This window comes from Ranitomeya variabilis, chromosome 4 (genome assembly GCF_051348905.1).
Source record: "Ranitomeya variabilis isolate aRanVar5 chromosome 4, aRanVar5.hap1, whole genome shotgun sequence".
Lineage (NCBI taxonomy): Eukaryota > Metazoa > Chordata > Amphibia > Anura > Dendrobatidae > Ranitomeya > Ranitomeya variabilis.
In genome coordinates, this window is record NC_135235.1 from 457,121,058 (window position 1) to 457,139,550 (window position 18,493).

The following is an 18,493-nucleotide window of genomic DNA, read 5'->3' on the forward strand; positions in this document are numbered from 1 at the left end:
CACTTTTTAGAGTCTCATTTTCGTCCACAAGGGCATTAATCGTTGTCGCATATTCCCCCATTTTAGACTCTATATGTGCTGTTCTGTCTCCCAGGGAATCCACATCTTTCCTCATTTCACTTAGCATCTCATACAAATCTTCTTTTAGTGATGCCCGGACTGTAGCTACAAACTCATTCATATCCCCTTTTGTAAGTGGGGCTGAGCTGCTGCTGCTACAACTACTGCTCTCATTGTGTTGGGATGGTGCAATGCTTCTTCCATTTCTCCCCCCTCCTCCCTGCGGGGAGTGTGGTTCTCTGGGTGGAGTAGCTGGAATTACCTTTCCCCTTGCATGTACCGTCTGGCCTCCTGGATAGAAGTCCGGCAGTCTAGGAGGTGATGTTTGCTTACTCTTCCCGCGAGTCATCATGTAATTTGTAAATGATAAGCAGTGAACAAATTCCTTTGACAGGAACAGCCAGCATTCAGTACAGCTCCATGAAAAGAGAAGCAGCTTGTAGTATCTCTATATCTCTATAGTATCTCTCAACACAGCTTCAGAAACGGGAAGCAACTATAACAAAAAGTCCTTGGCGGCTGAGAAACTCTATGAAGCCAGCATGAGCTGCTGACAGCCTCGTGGCTTGGAACCCTCACAGACTAGGCGTCGGTCACATTCAGCATCCGGTCACGCCCCTCAAGCCCAATCTATGAGCCTGAACATGGGTAGTGTATAATACTATATGGAGGACTGAGGAGTGTATTTTAATATATGGAGGACTATGAGGAGTGTATTATACTATATGGAGGACTATGGGGCACATTATGTCATATGGAGGACTATGGGGTTTGCATTTCACAATATGGAGGACTGTGGTGCACATTAAACTATGTGGAGGACTATGGGGTGTATTATAATAAACAAGCAAAATGCTGCATATTCATCGAATGATTGTTTATGTGGGAACAAAAATCATTGTTCTCAGCAGCACATCATCGGTGTAAACTGTAGATGTGCTGCTGATAACATTATACTGTATGGGGACAGATTGATCTAATAGTGATTGTTCTGTTCCCATCATTCTTTCTCAGTTGGTGTAATGAGGCCGGGAAACAAGCATCAAAGACTTTAGTATTGTCGATCACGCTCATTTAGCGGCCTAAACTCTGCGCATGTAAATACAACAGAAATGCTTCTGTGTGATGTGCAATATGTTAGCATTTGGGGCCCCATTTTAAACTTTTGCCTAGGTCCCCACTTTGCTTAAAAGCGGCCCTGGGTATACATGATCATTTCTTGATTGGTGTGGATCTGACAGCTGGGAGCTGCACTTATCGGCAAACAGAGTACTTGTATCCTTGATAGAATGGAGCGGCAGTGCGCTGGCTCGACCTATGAGGCTGCCAAGCGCTGTGCTCAGATTTTTCTAGGATCCCCATAGAGAATGAATGCAGCGGTGTACCAGCGTCCGCAGAGCCATTTTGAAATGGGGATAAATGGTCACCGTTGGAGATAAAAATTTCTTAAGTTGCTGATTGGTGCAGAATCCAATGGTGGGACACCCACTGATCGACAGGTTACGGTAACTAATTTTCACTGAAAAACCCCATTAATTCATACATCAGTCTTAAGCTGAAGTTTGTCAGATTACAATTTGTCAAATTCTTTAAAAGACACCAGTCTCTTAATAAACTGTTCATTTGGACCTTTAGGTCATCTTGCAGATGCCCGTTTACAATTTAACATTGGAATATTATGATGTTGCAGTTATTTCATGTGGTTTTTTTTTACCAATTTTAGCAAAATCATGGCAAAAATCTTAATATTATTTTAATGTAATATGCTGTAATTTGTTTCATGATGCATAGTAATAAATTATTTTTATTGCATATTTCATTGCATAATTATTAAGGTTTTTGCCATGATTTTGCTAAAATTGGTATAAAAAAACACCATTGACCACCATTTATTAAATGCACAATTAAAGTTGTTTTTGCAGATTTGTAAACTTAATTTATATTTGTACACAGATATCTTTAAGATATTGCTGTCTTTTAAGGAATTTGGTAAATTGTAGTCTAGCAAATCTTGCACTCTGCTTTGGTGTGTTTGCGTGTTCGGAGTAATTGAGTTTCCTTAAAGGGACCAGATGAGTATGGAATCTTGCTGGCAATGCTGTATGGGAAAAAAAAATGCATATTAGCTCTTTCCTGGAAGGTAAGAAAACTGTCTCACTAGTGCCATCTAGAGTCTGATATTGCTTTACAAGTACTGTAGCTACATTCATGGGTGGCATTAGCTAGATAATTTTTTTTTCCTTTCAGGAGAGAGCAAATTTCCAGAGAAAGCTATATGTACAGAACATTAATAACCAATATATGCTATGTGCATAAGTAAATGAGTTTTCATATGCACATATTCCTATGTCGTGACTAAGTAATAGTACCTATACTATGTCTCTGCAGGGGGAATTTTTTGAGTTGTCCCATCGCGTGCCTCCTCCTTTCTCACCACCGACCCTGACCTTACCTGCTGACCACAGCCTCATGGTTTACTTTGGAGTCTCAGATTATTTGTTTAACACGGCTGGTTTTGTCTATTATTCTGCTGGAAAACTCGTCTTCAATGTCACTGACAGCATGGTAAGTCCAGGATAACATAAATTTATTTGGAAACTGGTGGTTCCTGACAGATCTAAGGGTAAACCCTTCTGAGAAACAGTAGCAGCCAAATATTGGCTTATTCTGTTTCCTAATCACTAAATTAATTTATGTGTAGGATTGGTGGTCTGACTACCACTAATCCCAAGACTGAGGTCCCGAATTCTCCAGTGCGAATGCGAATTCTCCAGTGTGGTGCGCATTCATGACAGCTGTTGCATTCATGTTTATGTGACTGACAGAAATTGCCATTTCATTAATCCCACCGAAGTGAATAGAGAAGTGATCACACTTGCGCTCTACCACTCCACATACGCGACTTTGGATTTCTGGAGTTTCCAGGTGTTGGACCTCAACCAAGCACTTATAACCTCTCCACTAGATAAATTATACATTTCTTAGGATAATTCCTTTAAGAAATGTTATGGGGACATGAATTTATGGCACCCACTATTATATTAGTATTACGGGGTGACCTCCTGCACTTGTTAGTGTTTCCTTCCTCGCAGACTGCTAAATTTTATGGAGTAGCATGTGATTGGACTTGTCCTCCACAGTTGAAACACACTGCACCAAAGAACGCTGTTTTCAATTGGATGATGTTGATTTCACATGCTCTTTCTATATAAACAAAAATTCACAGAAAACATAAGATAAACAAAATAAGGATATCTAAAAATATATATAGAAACAAAAATATTACCTCCTTAAAAATAAATCTTTATTAGATAGACTCATTAAAAAACACCAAAATAATACCACTAAACTATACATATAATGAGAGGGAAAAAGAGGAGCCCCTAAAAAAATAGGTCAGTAAGAGGAAAGCGCACCTACAGTACCCCTTTAAGACCATAATTCCAAGTATCCCCACCTGAGCCACGGAAGTTGGCACCCTAAAATTGTGAAATGGTGCCTCAGCTCAACGTAGGCTAAGCCTTAATATTCCCTAATAAGACTAGAAAAGGCAAAATAGTCATTCATAATTTCTTAACCTAATGATAGCACTATGGGAATAAGAAACAGGACAGCATAGATAGTCATAGATAGAAAATACTTTCAAGGAGTACATTTTTACAAAATCATGTTACCGCCTTGAAGTGTTTTCCCTGTGAGATATCAGGTTCATCAGGAGGCCAGGAGGAAAGTCTTCAGTCCTTTACAGGAAGATGCGGAGGGACGCCAGGTTAGGAGCATGAATTACCTCTGAGATAGCTGCCTTAAATGCGTAAGCGTATAGAAAATTAGGTACTACAGTAAATCCCTCCCCCAGAGCATGAGGGTAAAGAAACCACATATTTATCCAGTTAAACAATACTGAACAAAAATGGCTGTGACTCGGAAGTACATCACCTAGAATACGCCTTCTAGAGTCTATCTAATAAAGATGCTCCTCCATCAACTGCTATGTTGGGAACAGGAGAAATCTTAAGTTTGTGAGGAAGGATGTACTAACAAGTGTTGTAGGAAAACTATGCAAGTGGCACAAAATCATGTCCTCCAGGCACTTGTTAAAATAAGGATAAAGTTGAGAACCCCTTTAATAACCAATTTATCTGTGGAATATACTTAAATCTTGTATTGATGAACTGAAGGGTTACAAGGTTAGAAAGATTGTGAAGCAACCTTCCTTACAGTAATTAGAGCACTTCTCAAAAAAATACATAGAATATGAAGGAATTGAAAATCTGTCATAAAAATTCTCATTTTTATGTTTTTGGGGAGATTTTATTAGATGATTTTTTTTTGAAAGGTTTTATTTTATATGATGTTTTACTCCTTACTGTAATAATAGAACAACACGGCACTCGTAGTAGTGTATAGAGTAGGTGCTCAAGTAGGGTATCCAGCCCAACCAATCCAAATTCGAAAAAACTTGGCACTCTAGATGAAAAATTATCATATGCAAAAGGTTTATTGATGTGCATCCATAAAGGCAAGTTGAACGTTTTCGGTCCACATCCGGACCTTCATCAGAACAAATATAAGAGATCTGGTGCAGGGAGAAACGTTAATCCTGTCTCTATAAATTCCAATACTGGTAGGGTAGCCTGGATGCAACAAGAAGTCCTGTCTACGTAGGCGCACGTGTAATGCGACCGGAGTCGCTGGGTAAATGGCGCTCTTTTGGGTATTTTCTGTCACATATGCCCCTCAAAGTCACTTCAAACATGATATGTGGTCCCTAAAAAATGGTTTTCTAAATGTTGTTGGAAACATGAGAAATTGCTGGTCAACTTTTAACCCTTCTAACTTCCTAACAAAAACAAAAAGTTTAAAAAATGATGCAGAATTGTAAAGTAGACAGGTGGTAAATGTTATTTATAAATTATTTTGTATAGCATGACTAACTGGTTTAAGGATATAAAAATTAAAAGTTTGAAAATTGCAAAGTTTTCAAATTTTTTGCCAAATTTCCTATATTTTCACAAATGCTAAATTTACCACTAACAAACTACAATGTGTCACGAAAAAAACATTTCAGAATCACTGGGATTTGTTGAAGCATTGCAGAGTTATTATTACATAAATTGACACTGGTCAAAAATTGTAAAATTTGGCTTGGTCAGGAAGGTGAAAGCAGGCTGGGTGATGAAGGGGTTAAACAAATACATTTCGCATTCCAATTTCTTAATGATATTTATTTTAAATATAATTTCTGCCTGTAACTTTTCAACTAGCTTTTTATGGTTTCTGATCCATACTACCCAGTAAAAGTCCAGACTCCATTGTCCTCTGTCAGGTACCATACTAACATGTATCTTGGTTTGTAATATGGGGTTATGAACGGAAAAAAACCCTAATAGAAAATATTTGTTTAAAAATCATATGAAATAAAACCTTTCCAAAAAAACATCATCTAGTAAAATCTCTCCAAAACCTATGAAAGCCAAATTTTTTTTTTGGCAGATTTTCAATTCCTTCATATTCTATGTATTTTTTTTTAAATGAGCTCTAATTACTATAAGAAAAATGGCTTCTACAATATTTTAAACCAAGTTGTAACACTTCATTTCATCACTACAAGATTTATGTGTATCCCAAAGATAAACTGGATAGTAAAAGGGATCTCAACTCAAGTGTCTGGAGGACATGATTTTGTGCCACTGGCAAGTTCTCCTGCAACACTTGTTGGTACAGCCTTCCTCACATACTGCAGATTTCTCCTGTTCCCAACATGGCCGTTGATGGAGGAGCAATATTATTTATATTCCTACATGGAAGGTATGGCATATTAGTGTATACAGTGTACATAGCACTAAACTTAGAGTTGATCACGATAGTAAACTTCTTTTTATTGCCTTTAAGTTATTATTAGTTATGTTAGCGAATATTCAGGCTTTGTCTCCATCATAGATTCCTAAGGAATTCAACATTCGACTGAACACCTCTTCGTTTGGGGTGCTGATCCCTCAGGTAAGAAACTTTAAAAGATGTCCATATCTATTTGACACACTGGTTCAGCACAATAATTTTCTCAGACTCATCTATTTTTTGTATACAGTTATCAAAGATGTATCCAGATATGCTCATGAAACTGCAGATCTCATCCACATCAGCTCCATCATTGGACATCAAGCCAGGAAATGTGACTATTTCACCAAAACTAGATATCCAGGCCTATGTAATCTTACCTAACTCTTCCCTGGCTCCTGTCTTCCTTTTAAACCTAGTAGGTTAAGTTCTGAAATATTAGATTGTCAGGTTAAGATACATAATTATTTGAATTGTAAAAAGCCAATTCCAAGTCCAAACACATTTTATACACGCTTCTTAGTAACTGTCAGTTCTCATGACTAGATTGGAGGGTGGTTAAAAAGAAGGTTTAGTTCTGCATTACACAACAGCCCATTAGTTGAAAGGGAACATGTCATTGGATCCATGGGGAGCATGAGCCATAGTATGAAAAAGGATGAGGTGAATTCCAGCACTTCTATTCCAGACTATCAAACTTTTGTTTATTTTACAGAACATAGATAAAGTAAAAAAGCAATCTCCAGAATTAAAAGTCTGACCTTCTGGTCATAAACATAGCATTGCCATGATCTCTTCCTAAACAACCTCCATGTTTATGGAACCATGCACCCAACACAAGGGAGAGGATTTATTATGAGATCAGTGAGCTGGCAAGATGTGACCTTAGACCCATGTTTCCCAAACTGTCCCCCAATAGATCATGTTTTCAGGATTTCCTTAGTATTGGACAGGTGAGAGAACCTGTGGGAATTTCTGATGCCTTTATAATAATTCCATCACCTCTGAAATACTAAGGAGTCTGAAAACATGAAATGTTGACGTGTTGTGAGGAATCGAGTTTGGGAACCACTGCTTTAGAGCCTGAAAAAGCCATCCTGGAAACAAAGGGAGATACCCGACTAGTCTGGTGTGGTCCCCAGCTGGCTACTGCTTGTGCCATTTCAGGTCGCTATCGGGTTCACCATTGTGCATTTCAGGGAAATATACATCTAGCTGCAATCTTGGTTAGGCTGCATGAATTTTGTGACAGGTTCCCTTTGAAAGGGCACTGTGTAGTTTTTTAACTCTCCTGTGGTAACGCTGCAGGGAAACTAAACATTCATTGCCAGATTTCAGCTGAACTGATTGCTAGGGTCCCAGCAGGTAGACACTTTGTGATCATCTAATTGTCAAATGACCCTTCTAATAAGTAGCCATTGTACTGTGGGGAACATTCCCTTAGTATGTTGGGTTTGTAGTCAGATATTTGTATCATTATCCAATATGACATCACTTATATGATTTCATTTCTGTTATCAATGATAACGGTTTATTTACACATCACGTTCATGTCTTTGGTTATTGATGTGACTTTCCAAAATTATACCAAAAATGCAGTGTTTTTACCACATTTTTAACATCCAACTGGCTCCAGAGCTGTGAACTGTTGATCAGTAGGTTTGCTGGGTGTCTGTACGCCCACTGATCTGATATTGTTGACCTATCCTAGGGATAGGTCATCAAAAGTTATGAACTGGACAACCCCATGAAAGACCTGTATGCTTATCCTCCTGCAGTTGTGTTGTGTCCAGACCTTTGACCATGAAGTGGTCTACATTACTGGCATGTATTAAAACCTACAAGAGAAAAAAGTAAGCGAATACCCTGATGTAACTAAGTAAAAAAGCAAAAGTGCATTTAAATAACACAGAGTTTTTAGTAATACTGTTTTTTGATCAAAAAATAGTACAAAAGCCATCCCACCACCTCTGATCAGGACGGTCCTACACTGTCTAATATTAAAACCTTACCATGTGTCACTGTTGACTTCAGTGTGAATAAGGGCAGACAAAAGGACTGGGCCCAACCAGTGAAATACCAGACTGGGGAAGCCTTATATATAGTCTCTAGCTCAGAAACAGGGAGGCCACACCCCGGCTTGCACAGAATGCAACAATACAGAGAAAAAAACACAAAATTGAGTTTAACTTGAGTTGGTACACATGCAGAGGTTAAACGCATGTTCACATTGGCCACAAAACATTAAAACCTACAAGAGAAAAAAGTAAGCGAAAACCCTGATGTAACTAACTAAAAAAGCAAAAGTGCACTTAAATAACACAGAGATTTCAGCAATACTGTTTTTTGATCAAAAAATAGCTGTCTAATATTAAAACCTTACCATGTGTCAATGTTGACTTCAGTGTGAATAAGGGTAGACAAAAGGACTTGACTTGTGGCCTCCCTGTTTCTGAGCTAGAGACTATATATAAGGCTTCCCCAGTCTGGTGTTTCACTGGTTGGGCCCAGTCCTTTTGTCTGCCCTTATTCACACTGAAGTCAATATTGACACATGGTAAGGTTTTAATATTAGACAGTGTAGGACTGTCCCTATCAGAGTTACCTTGACGCGGTGGGATGGCTTTTGTGCTATTACTGGCATGTAGTCTATGAGTACTATTCCTCTTTTGAGATTATGATGCATGATTTTCATATTCCTTCCTTAGACGACCACTGCTCTGGCAAAAGTAGCTGTAAACTCAGGAAGAATTGTTGGCAATTTAGAGCTTAGCAGGTATGTACTGAGTTCAGATGAATGTGGTATGCATACAATGGCTTAACACGGAACAGTGATAATAAGGTATCATGTCTTAGGGTACCGTCTCACTATACGATTTACCAACGATCACGACCTGCGATACGACCTGGCCGTGATCGTTGGTAAGTCGTTGTGTGGTCGCTGGGAAGCTGTCACACAGACCGCTCTCCAGCGACCAACGATGCCGAGGTTCGCTGGTAACCAGGGTAAACATCGGGTTACTAAGCGCAGGGCCGCGCTTAGTAACCCGATGTTTACCGTGGTTACCAGCGTAAAAGTAAAAAAAAAAAAACAGTACATACTCACCATCTGATGTCCGTCAGGTCCCTTGCCGTCTGCTTCCTGCTCTGACTGAGTGCCGCCGTACAGTGAGAGCAGAGCGCAGCAGTGACGTCACCGCTGTGATCTGCTCTCACTTTCCGGCCGGCAGACAGACAGAGCGGGAAGCAGACGGCAAGGGACCTGACGGACATCAGATGGTCAGTATGTACAGTTTTTTTTTTTTTACTTTTACGCTGGTAACCAGGGTAAACATCGGGTTACTAAGCGCGGCCCTGCGCTTAGTAACCTGATGTTTACCCTGGTTACCAGCGAACGCATCGCTGGATCGCTGTCACACACAACGATCCAGCGATGACAGCGGGAGATCCAGCGACGAAAGAAAGTTTCAAACGATGTGCTACGACGTACGATTCTCAGCAGGGTGTCTGATCGCAGTAGCGTGTCAGACACTGCGAGATCGTAACGATATCGCTAGAACGTCACGAATCGTGCCGTCGTAGCGATAAAAATGCCACTCTGTGACGGTACCCTTACCCTGAGCCATGGGTGATTGTGAGCTTGAATTTAGTAAAGCTTTGTTCATTATGAGATTGGGTTTAACAATATTCTCAACCTACCTCAATACTCCCGACAGGTCAAGTTTAAAGATATGACTGCAAAGAAAACATCTCTTGCAATTCCTGATGCATAAAAAATATAGTTATATCACTTTTATGGCACTTAATATGAATTCTATGCTCCAGTTCTTCCACGTTTTATTCTCATTTTTATTGCAGTTTTTTAATGTTTATATTTGCTTCTTGTCTTAAAAATGCCAGAATGCAGGAAACCTTATTTAAAAGTATCCCATCAGCCAAAATTAAAAACTCAATAACACCCCTGATACTGTACTTGTCCCTTTGCAACACATACAGTCTTCTTCCTATCACTCACTAGCACACGCTTTATGATCATCTCTAGCAGTGTAGTCAATGTAGGGCAGACTGTGGCAGATGGTAACCTATCAGAAACCCACTTTAGCCAATATTTAAAAACTCATATTTTACATTGAACCACCACCATTTTGCAGTGTGTTTTTCATCGCTATAAAAGCCACACGACCAATAACTTTATTGCAAAACTGTGTAATTTGCAGTAAAATGCAGGTGGCTTTTAAAAATACTACAAAGTGGGTATCTGAGAGGCTACCTTCTACCACAACCTGCCTCTCATGCATTGATGCATTGTGCAGCTGGAGATCATAAATAAGTGTGTGCCACAATGCGGCAGGAAGAGGACAGTATGTGTAGCTGCAGAGTAAGTGGCAGTAATGTCATTCAGTTATTTTTGACTGATTAGAAGATCTTAAAAGTGGCTTTCTGCACCCTACCATATTTTACTGTACATGGTTGAATACTACAGTTCGGAGCCAAATCAATTTTTGCACAGGACAAGATATTAAGTAGTTAGATCCGCCTAAACCCACAACTTGATAGTGATTGTGAGGGCAGGAATTGGCAAACATTGAAGTACAGAAAATTACTTTCGGGTTGGCTTTGTTCAATTTTGCTTTTATACTAATTGTCAGGAATGATCTTGATGCAAATTTCTTCTTTTGTTTTGTTTCTAGAATACAAATGGATCTCAAACACTCTGATGTTGGACCCTTCTCTGTAAGTACACATCAAGTATTTACTTTTTATGATGATTTGTTTTACATGTATAAATATATTCATATTCAGCTTAACAACCACTTTCAATCAGCTTCTAGCAAAGACTAGCAAGCACATAACAGTTCTTTCTTCTTTTCGCATACAAACCCATATGGAGCAGTTCAGTTGCCCTTTAACACCAGCTTCACCTCCTGGATTGGAGGATGGGGACAACCAATCCCACCCAACTCTTCCAGCTGTTCCTAAAATCTGGACCCAAAATCGGGATCATTTTGGGTTGTGCAATATTAAATTTTTTCATGCTGCACACATGGTCCAAATTGTTGGGACCCCTCGTATAATGACAGAAAAACCCACAATGGTAACAGAAATAACTTGAATCTGACAAAAGTAAGCAAAAGATCTATGAAAATGAACAAATGAAAGTCAGACATTGTTTTTAAACCATGGTTCCGCAGAATTTAAGAAAAAAAATAAAACTCATGAAATAGGCCTGGACAGAAATTATGGTACCCCTGAAAATAATGTGACAAAAGGGACATGATAAATCAAGGTGTGTCCACTAACTAATTGTACAGGTGTGTACAATCTTGGAATCAGTGAGTGGGCCTGTATATAGGGCTACAGATACTCATTGTGCTGTTTGGTGACATGGTGGGTATCACACTCAACATGGGCCAGAGGAAGCAGGAGGAGGCTCTATTATGTTCTGGGGATGCTTTGATCCATCTGGCACAGGGTGTCTAAAATCTGTGCAGGGTACAATGAAATTTCAAGACTATCCAGGGATTCTAGAGAGTAAAGTGCTGCCCAGTGTCAGAAAGACTGGTCTGAGTTGCATGTCATGGGTCTTGCAACAGAATAATGACCCAAAGTACACAGCTAAAAACACCCAAGAATGGCTAAGAGGAAAACATTGGACTATTCTGAAGTGGCCTTCTATGAGCCCTGACCTAAATCCTATTGAGCATCTTTGGAAAAAGCTGAAACATAACGTCTAGAAAAGGCAACCTTCAAACACGAGACAACTGGAGCAGTTTGCTCTTGAGGAGTGGGCCAAAATACCTGTCGAGAGGTGCAGAAGTCTCATTGACAGTTTCAGAGATCGTTTGATTGCAGTAATTGCCTCAAAGGGTTTTGCAACAAAATATTTAGTTAAGGGTACCATCATTTCTGTCCAGGCCTATTTCATGAGTTTTATTTTATTTTTTTTTAAATATTTTGGAAGCATGGTTGAAAAGCAATATCTGACTTTCATTTGTTCATTTTCATAGATCTTTTATTTATTATTACTTTTGTGAGATTCAAGTTATTTCTGTGACCATTGTGGGTTTTTCTGTCATTAAACTAAGGGTACCAACAATTTTGGCCACATGTGTATATGTACAGTCATGCTCATCGTTATTGGCACCCATGAATTTTAAGTACATGTTGTGGAATATCTCCTGAAAAAAATGAACCAAGTGAAATAATAATACAAAAAAGCAAATGGTAAACAATAGTTTAAAACAAAAAAACAATGGGAGGGAAAAATAGAAAAACCTAAAGCTTGCTGTGACACTGGTATTGGCACCCTTTACATTAAATTAGTATGAAACACATTTTGACTCACCTGTGGTAAATCATAACTGAAAATCACCTGTGATTAATTGTGTGTGTCCATGTGACATGAATTAGCCAATGAATGATGACTTTAGTATTTTAAAAAGCCACATGGTAGGCCCTGTTTCTTTGTCACAATGGTGAAGATGAAGGAGCTGTCTGAGGACATCTGATCTGCTATTATTAGCAAACACGAGACTTCCAATGGGTACAAGGCCATCTCCAAAGACCTTGGTATCCCAGTTTAACAGTGCGCAATGTTATTAAGAAGTTTGCCAACCATGGAACCATTGAAACACAAAAAGGACCAGAGTATATAAAATTCACCACCACATGATCTTAAGATAATCAATTTATTAAATATTAAATATAAAAACCCATACAGAAAGGTACAGAAAAGGGAACAACAGTTGAGCACTCCGAGAAGGAAACACTGCTTCTATAGTATGACCTGGTGTAGCATGAGTCCATATATTTCAAAGAAAGTATCACTACTATTAAAGCACAAAAGATAGCGCTTGTATCCAAGAATAGTCAACATAGCATATAGAACGACCGACATCAATGCTTACCCATTGTAAGTCCAACCAGGAACAGTGGTCCGCCCCAAGACCCCTGACGCGCGTTTCGCGTTTAGATGGCTTTTTCAAAGGGGATAGAACCACCATGGACATGGGGAAAGAGGAAAATTGACAAGAGATGTCTTCGAAGATTGGTGTAAATGGTGGAAAAAACACCACAGTCTGGGGTCATGGTTTCCACAAGTACTATATGCTGCACACTAAACTAAGCAGAGCTTTATGGGCGAGGCCAAGGAAGAAACCTTTGCTGAAGAAAAGACAAAAAAAGGAACGATTGATCTTTGCCAAAGAGTACCTTGACAAACCACAATCCTTCTGGGAAAATGTTCTGTGGACAGATGAAACAAAAATAGAGCTTTTTTGGCAATACAAAGCAACAGTTTGCTTACAGACGGAGCACTGAAGGTTATAAGGAAAAGAACACCATACCAACAGTTAAGCATGGGGAAGTATCCATAATGCTGTGGGGTTGCTTTCCTGCATCTGGTACTGGAGGCCTTGACTGTATCAGGAATCTTGAAATCAGAGAATTATCAAGAGATTTTAGAGCAAAAAGTCCTACCAAGTGTAAGAAAACTTGGTTTGAGTCTCCAGCAAGACAATGACCTAAAGCACTTATCCAAAAGTACACAGGAATCGTTGAAGAAAAAAATTGACTGTTTTAAATAGCCTGTAATGAGTCCTGACTTGAATTCCATTCCATTGAAAATCTTTGGGGTGAGCAGAAATCTGCCATTGGGAAAAAGAACCCTGCAAACATTCAAGAACTTCAACAAATTGCAATGGAAGTGTGGAAGAAAATACAAGCTGAGATGTGCAAGAAGCTTATAGATGGCTACAAGAAATGTTTGGAGGCTGTCATCATTGTCAAAGGGTTTGTAACCAAGTATTAATTAGGGGTGCCTTTATTGCTGCACATGCTGTTTCTTCTTTGAAATTGTAGCGTGTAAGTTGAAAAACAATGTTTTATTGTTGTATTACTTTGGACCACTAATTAAAATATCCTGAGGATATAACTTTTGTACATTTCCATCTTTTTCTGAAGATATTGTAAAGTATATGAAAAAAGGAAGGTGTGCCAATAACGATGAACAGTACTGTATTTAGCCTGTTACATCATTTTGTGACCCATATAAAGGTATAATTTTCTGTTTTATTAACCTGATGAAGGGTCTGATCGGCCCCGAAACGTGTAGTTCTAACTTTTATATACTTACCTCCTTGGATCTTCACCTCCTTTTCAGTGCTCATCCAGCCTGAATTTTTACTTCATATATATCTTCAGACTTCCATGCTGGCAGAGCACAAGCTTTGGTGATTTCTGTTTGGTGAAGAGCAGTTTTTTCACAAGGCAAATGATGTAGGGATGTGTCTGTCCACAGCTTGTCAATAATTGATGACAACCATCAGAATTGTGAGTGTAGCCCTGGACTATAATTCAGACTGTTAGCAAGGTTCAGTATTTACTCCACTATTCATGTTGATTACATACAAGACACAAAAAAAATTGGTGTTAAATGGTGAACATATACGGTACTTCAATGTGAATGCTGCTTTTCCAACTATCTTAAAACTTTTATTAGGAAATTGCCTATTAGCAATGTTTTGAATGGTAATGATCAATCCTATAGTAAGTAACTCCAAAGATCTTGCAGGTTCACCATTCATGTTGATCAAAGCCGTCCACTCAGCACAGTACTTTATGGAAGGAATCTTCATTAATAATTGGTAACGATATGTCTTACTATGTTGCAGGTGACATTATTGAATGTGGCTGTGAACTATTATTTATCCCACATCTTATTGCCTCAGGTTAACCGTAAGTAGTTAACATCTTCAAGATTTATTCTCTAGATGCTTGTTACTCATCCTCCTTAACTTTTTTTTCTCTTAGTCAGTGATTGTAAGCAGGCAAAGAATAATGTTTTCGCCTATTATATAAAGAAAAAACACTATGGGAGTGCAGCTAGTTCCAGATAAAATCAATTCACTAAATTCAATTCAGAAGACTGGACTTTGCTAAAATGTAACCTAAAATGTGTGCAGGTATGAGGATAGGGACCCAACACCACAATGGCTCAACTAATTATTGCCTGCTACATCCCCTCTTCACTTGGGATGAAAGTGCCCTATAATACCACTCGTTTTAATTTTTTTTTAGTTTTTGTGATACTAGAAGGTATTTTCATCACAAGTGTAATGGAATGTCATTAGTAAAGCCATAGTGGTGTTACATTTTTGACACACTTCCTTTTTGCATTTGGACCTTATTTTTCTAATTTTTGGAGATTTTTACCTTTTTTCATCTGTGAATTATTATTGTTTTAATTCAAATCTTTTTCAAACTCGGTTTCATGTGTCCTCCTGTTTTTTTTATGTCCATCATTATGGGTGTGGTTTGGAGTTTCCAAATGTTTTTGGCTAATTTATCAATTGCAACTTTTTAAAAAGGTTCATAATGTACTCCAGTCCCCAACTGGAATTATTTTATGTATACCTATAATTTTTTGCGCAAATTTTGAGACATTTAGTGGAACATATGACTTTTGTATCAAAAAGTTATAAAAAAAGGTTAAAGGCAAACATAAACAGCATTTTTTTTATTTTGTGCAAAATCCATGAACCATGTATGCAATTTGAAGAATTTGTCGCAAAAAATGTTAACGAATATCGCAAGGCAGAAAATAAAAGTGTTTTAAGAAAAATTACGCTGGTCTTGATGAGGGACTATACTGGAGTCAGATGCCTTTGATTCATGATGAGCGGCATGTGACTGCGTGCATCACATCAGAAATCTGACTCCAGTCAGGGACCAGAGTTGGATTTCTGGCTTATGGAAAGCCACAGCTCATCATGAATTAGACAAGCTGTGGCATCACAACCCCCGACATGCCCCTGTCTTGCCCCAATTCCACCCATTTTGGCAGATTTGGGAAAAAATGGTGTGAAGATACAAAAAGTCACAAAATTCTGGCAACTTTTCAAAGCTTTTATTGTGCAATTCTGGCATGAATCTTTTGATGAATAGTGCTTGTTGTCTTCTGTAACTATTTTAATATGTTTAATAAAGGTTATAACTTAGGGAAGTCAAACGTTCTGCTTAATGAATCTTTTCTTGTAAATGAAAAGATTGATTGGTGCCCAGGTATTAATGTTGATAACACAATGATAAATTATGTCTTTTCTGATCACACAGAGATTCTGAACAAGGGTTATCCGCTCCCACTTCTAGACAAACTGCAGCTAACAGATGTTGTTCTACAGCCGCAGCAGGTTTGTCCTTATTTCTATCACGTTCATGCTCAAATATTAATGAGATTCCTATAGTTATGTAAAGGAAAGAGAAATCAAAGTTATAGTTAAGGAGAGTGGACAGAAAAATTTATAAAAATGCCGTGCCCATCATTAAGTAAAAATTTGCTTCTTTCTTAAGGAGTTAAGTAAATTCTAATATATACGGTAAGCCTGATGCACAACTTCTTGATTTGCTCAAATAATAAAATAATTCTCAAATGGGTTTTGGATTTGAACAGAGAACAAGTCCTTACCACGGGAAAAGTTACAGAAGCGGCAGAAGTTTGCACCCATGCCCATTAGCAAGAGGTGATCCAGTCTTTCCCTCTGCCCAGTGGTGTAACTCAAAGTTCATTTGGTTTTAAATGCAAACTCTCCAACAGGGCCCCCAATTATCACCAGTCTTAAATATTATTAGTCTTCTCATGTAAGCCTTGGGCTCTGCTAGGCCTAAAAGCCATATGCACCCACTATTGTTATGCTCCTGCCTCTGCCATTGAAGAAGAGACCGTTACTATATATGATGTGGGAGAATTGTTATGCAAATTGCCTATTCATAGAGGAAGAGGACTGGAACGATAGTGCCACCTATTGGAAGTAGCATTCCTAAAAGTCAATATCGACCCTTTAACAAGCCTTGCCATATGATTTCTAGTTCTAGTCATCTTCCTCTCTAAAGAAGCAATTTGCATATTTAATTTCCCAGAGGAGAATGCATGGCGTATAAGTCTCCTCACTCTGACATGCCAGTCACTCGCTACAAGGAGAAATGTTATCCCAGAGAATTGCTAGTGATTTTCACTGTGTCCCTTCGGCTCCATGTTACACCTTTAGTCGTAATGTAAGTGCTGTTTTTTCTATACAACGATCCTGATTGTGGTATTTAACCATTTTACCTGCTGTAATAGCCATCAGAATCCCGGGTATTGACTTCTTGGCGAGCTAGTGAGCTTCTTCTAATGAGCAGTAACTTAGCAGAGCTGCACTTTGCAGCATGGAATGAAAGCTGACTTCTGTGGTATTTGTAACAATGTTGTTCTTTTTTTTTTAGGATTTTCTGCTTTTGGGGGCAAATGTTCATTATGGAAAAGCTGAAAACAGCACTTGGATTAATGGATTTGAACCTTCCATATGATACAAAGTAATTGCAGACCAGGTCCTATAACTTGGAATCATAGAGAGCTTTTACATAAGTAAAGTCTAAGTCTGTTATCAAATTACTCTAAATAGGTCAGACTCAACATAACATCAAGTGGAATGTGAAGGATTATATTAAAAAGAAAGGAAAAATATGAGCAGCTGTTTACCTTCTATAGGCCGAGACCACATTCATGCACTGAGGAAGAGATTTGTCTAATCTCGAAACAGTCTCAAGGAAACCAAGCTGGGTCCATGCCTCACCACCTCTAGTCTTTATTACAGCAATACTAAGGGTATGTTTCCACGGTAAGTAAACGCTGCTTGTTTGACGCTGCAGCGTCAAACAAGCAGCGTCCAGATGTTCCAGCATAGTGGAGGGGATTTTATGAAATCCCGTCTCCACTATGCGTGGAAACCCGCACGCGGCGGCCCTGCGACTCCGGACATGCTGCGCGTCTTTTCAGATCGCAGCATGTCCGTACACCTTGCGGGGACGCAGCGTCCCCGCAAGGCATATCACAGGGCGCTATGGCGAGGGGTGCGATGATCCCGGATGTGTACTGTACACATCCGGCATCATCGCGTCCCAGAAAGGGGGCGGGGCTTAGCGCCGAGCGGCTTCGCCGCTGCGGCGATACCGCCGCCCCTCCGGACCGTGGAGCCATACCCTAACAGCTCCCTGTTACATTGATTTTGTCATGGAATCAGTGCTATGGCCATTTTTCCGTACTGAGAAATTGCTCATACTACTGTAAATATGGTATTCTACCATGGCCTGCATAACCTCCAGACTTGTCTTCCATTGAGCATATCTGGGACATCATTGGTCAACAGCTTTCAAAGAGAGCTGCCAGAAGCAGATCTTGATGATTTGGGTGCCCAAGTGTATTCAGAGTGGCAGAACATTCTGCAGGCAACCACTATTAACTTCACTGATCACATGGCAAAGTGTAAGTGTAAGTGTGTTCATTTCTGCATGTGGCCCTTATGTTTGCTAATTAATAAATCGAGATATTTTGAAAGTTTTGCTTCCATTTATTCACCATTTGCATGTCATTAACATTTATTGGTCTTATGATTTCCATAACTCCATGACTTTTCCTCCTTTGTTTTGCAATGTTGAGGAGTGGGAGTGCATATACCTGACCATATACCGTAGAAGATACACGCCAGTTGATCCAAATACACAACTGGCTTATATGAAAAAAAAATACTTTAACCATTTGCATTAATGGGTATTCCCA

The 18,493-nt window shown here is 39.0% G+C and overlaps 1 protein-coding gene across 2 annotated transcripts in view; it reads left to right on the forward strand.

The window, feature by feature from the left end:
- The window catches only part of LOC143765192 (bactericidal permeability-increasing protein-like), a 52,498-nt gene extending 34,230 nt beyond the window's left edge, over positions 1 to 18,268 (forward strand). The window contains exons 8-16 of one of the 2 annotated variants that reach the window (XR_013213337.1): positions 2,449 to 2,625; positions 6,001 to 6,060; positions 6,149 to 6,316; positions 8,607 to 8,674; positions 10,590 to 10,632; positions 14,571 to 14,634; positions 16,012 to 16,088; positions 17,161 to 17,542; positions 17,925 to 18,268. Coding sequence is in view for 1 of the 2 variants with exons in the window: in XM_077251622.1 (XP_077107737.1) it covers positions 2,449 to 2,625; positions 6,001 to 6,060; positions 6,149 to 6,316; positions 8,607 to 8,674; positions 10,590 to 10,632; positions 14,571 to 14,634; positions 16,012 to 16,088; positions 17,161 to 17,244 (741 nt within the window). In the remaining variant the exon portion in view is untranslated. Of the gene's footprint in view, positions 1 to 2,448; positions 2,626 to 6,000; positions 6,061 to 6,148; positions 6,317 to 8,606; positions 8,675 to 10,589; positions 10,633 to 14,570; positions 14,635 to 16,011; positions 16,089 to 17,160 lie in introns of both variants that reach the window. The other variant, XM_077251622.1, reaches the window with a different exon arrangement.
- Positions 18,269 to 18,493: the final 225 nt, after the last annotated feature.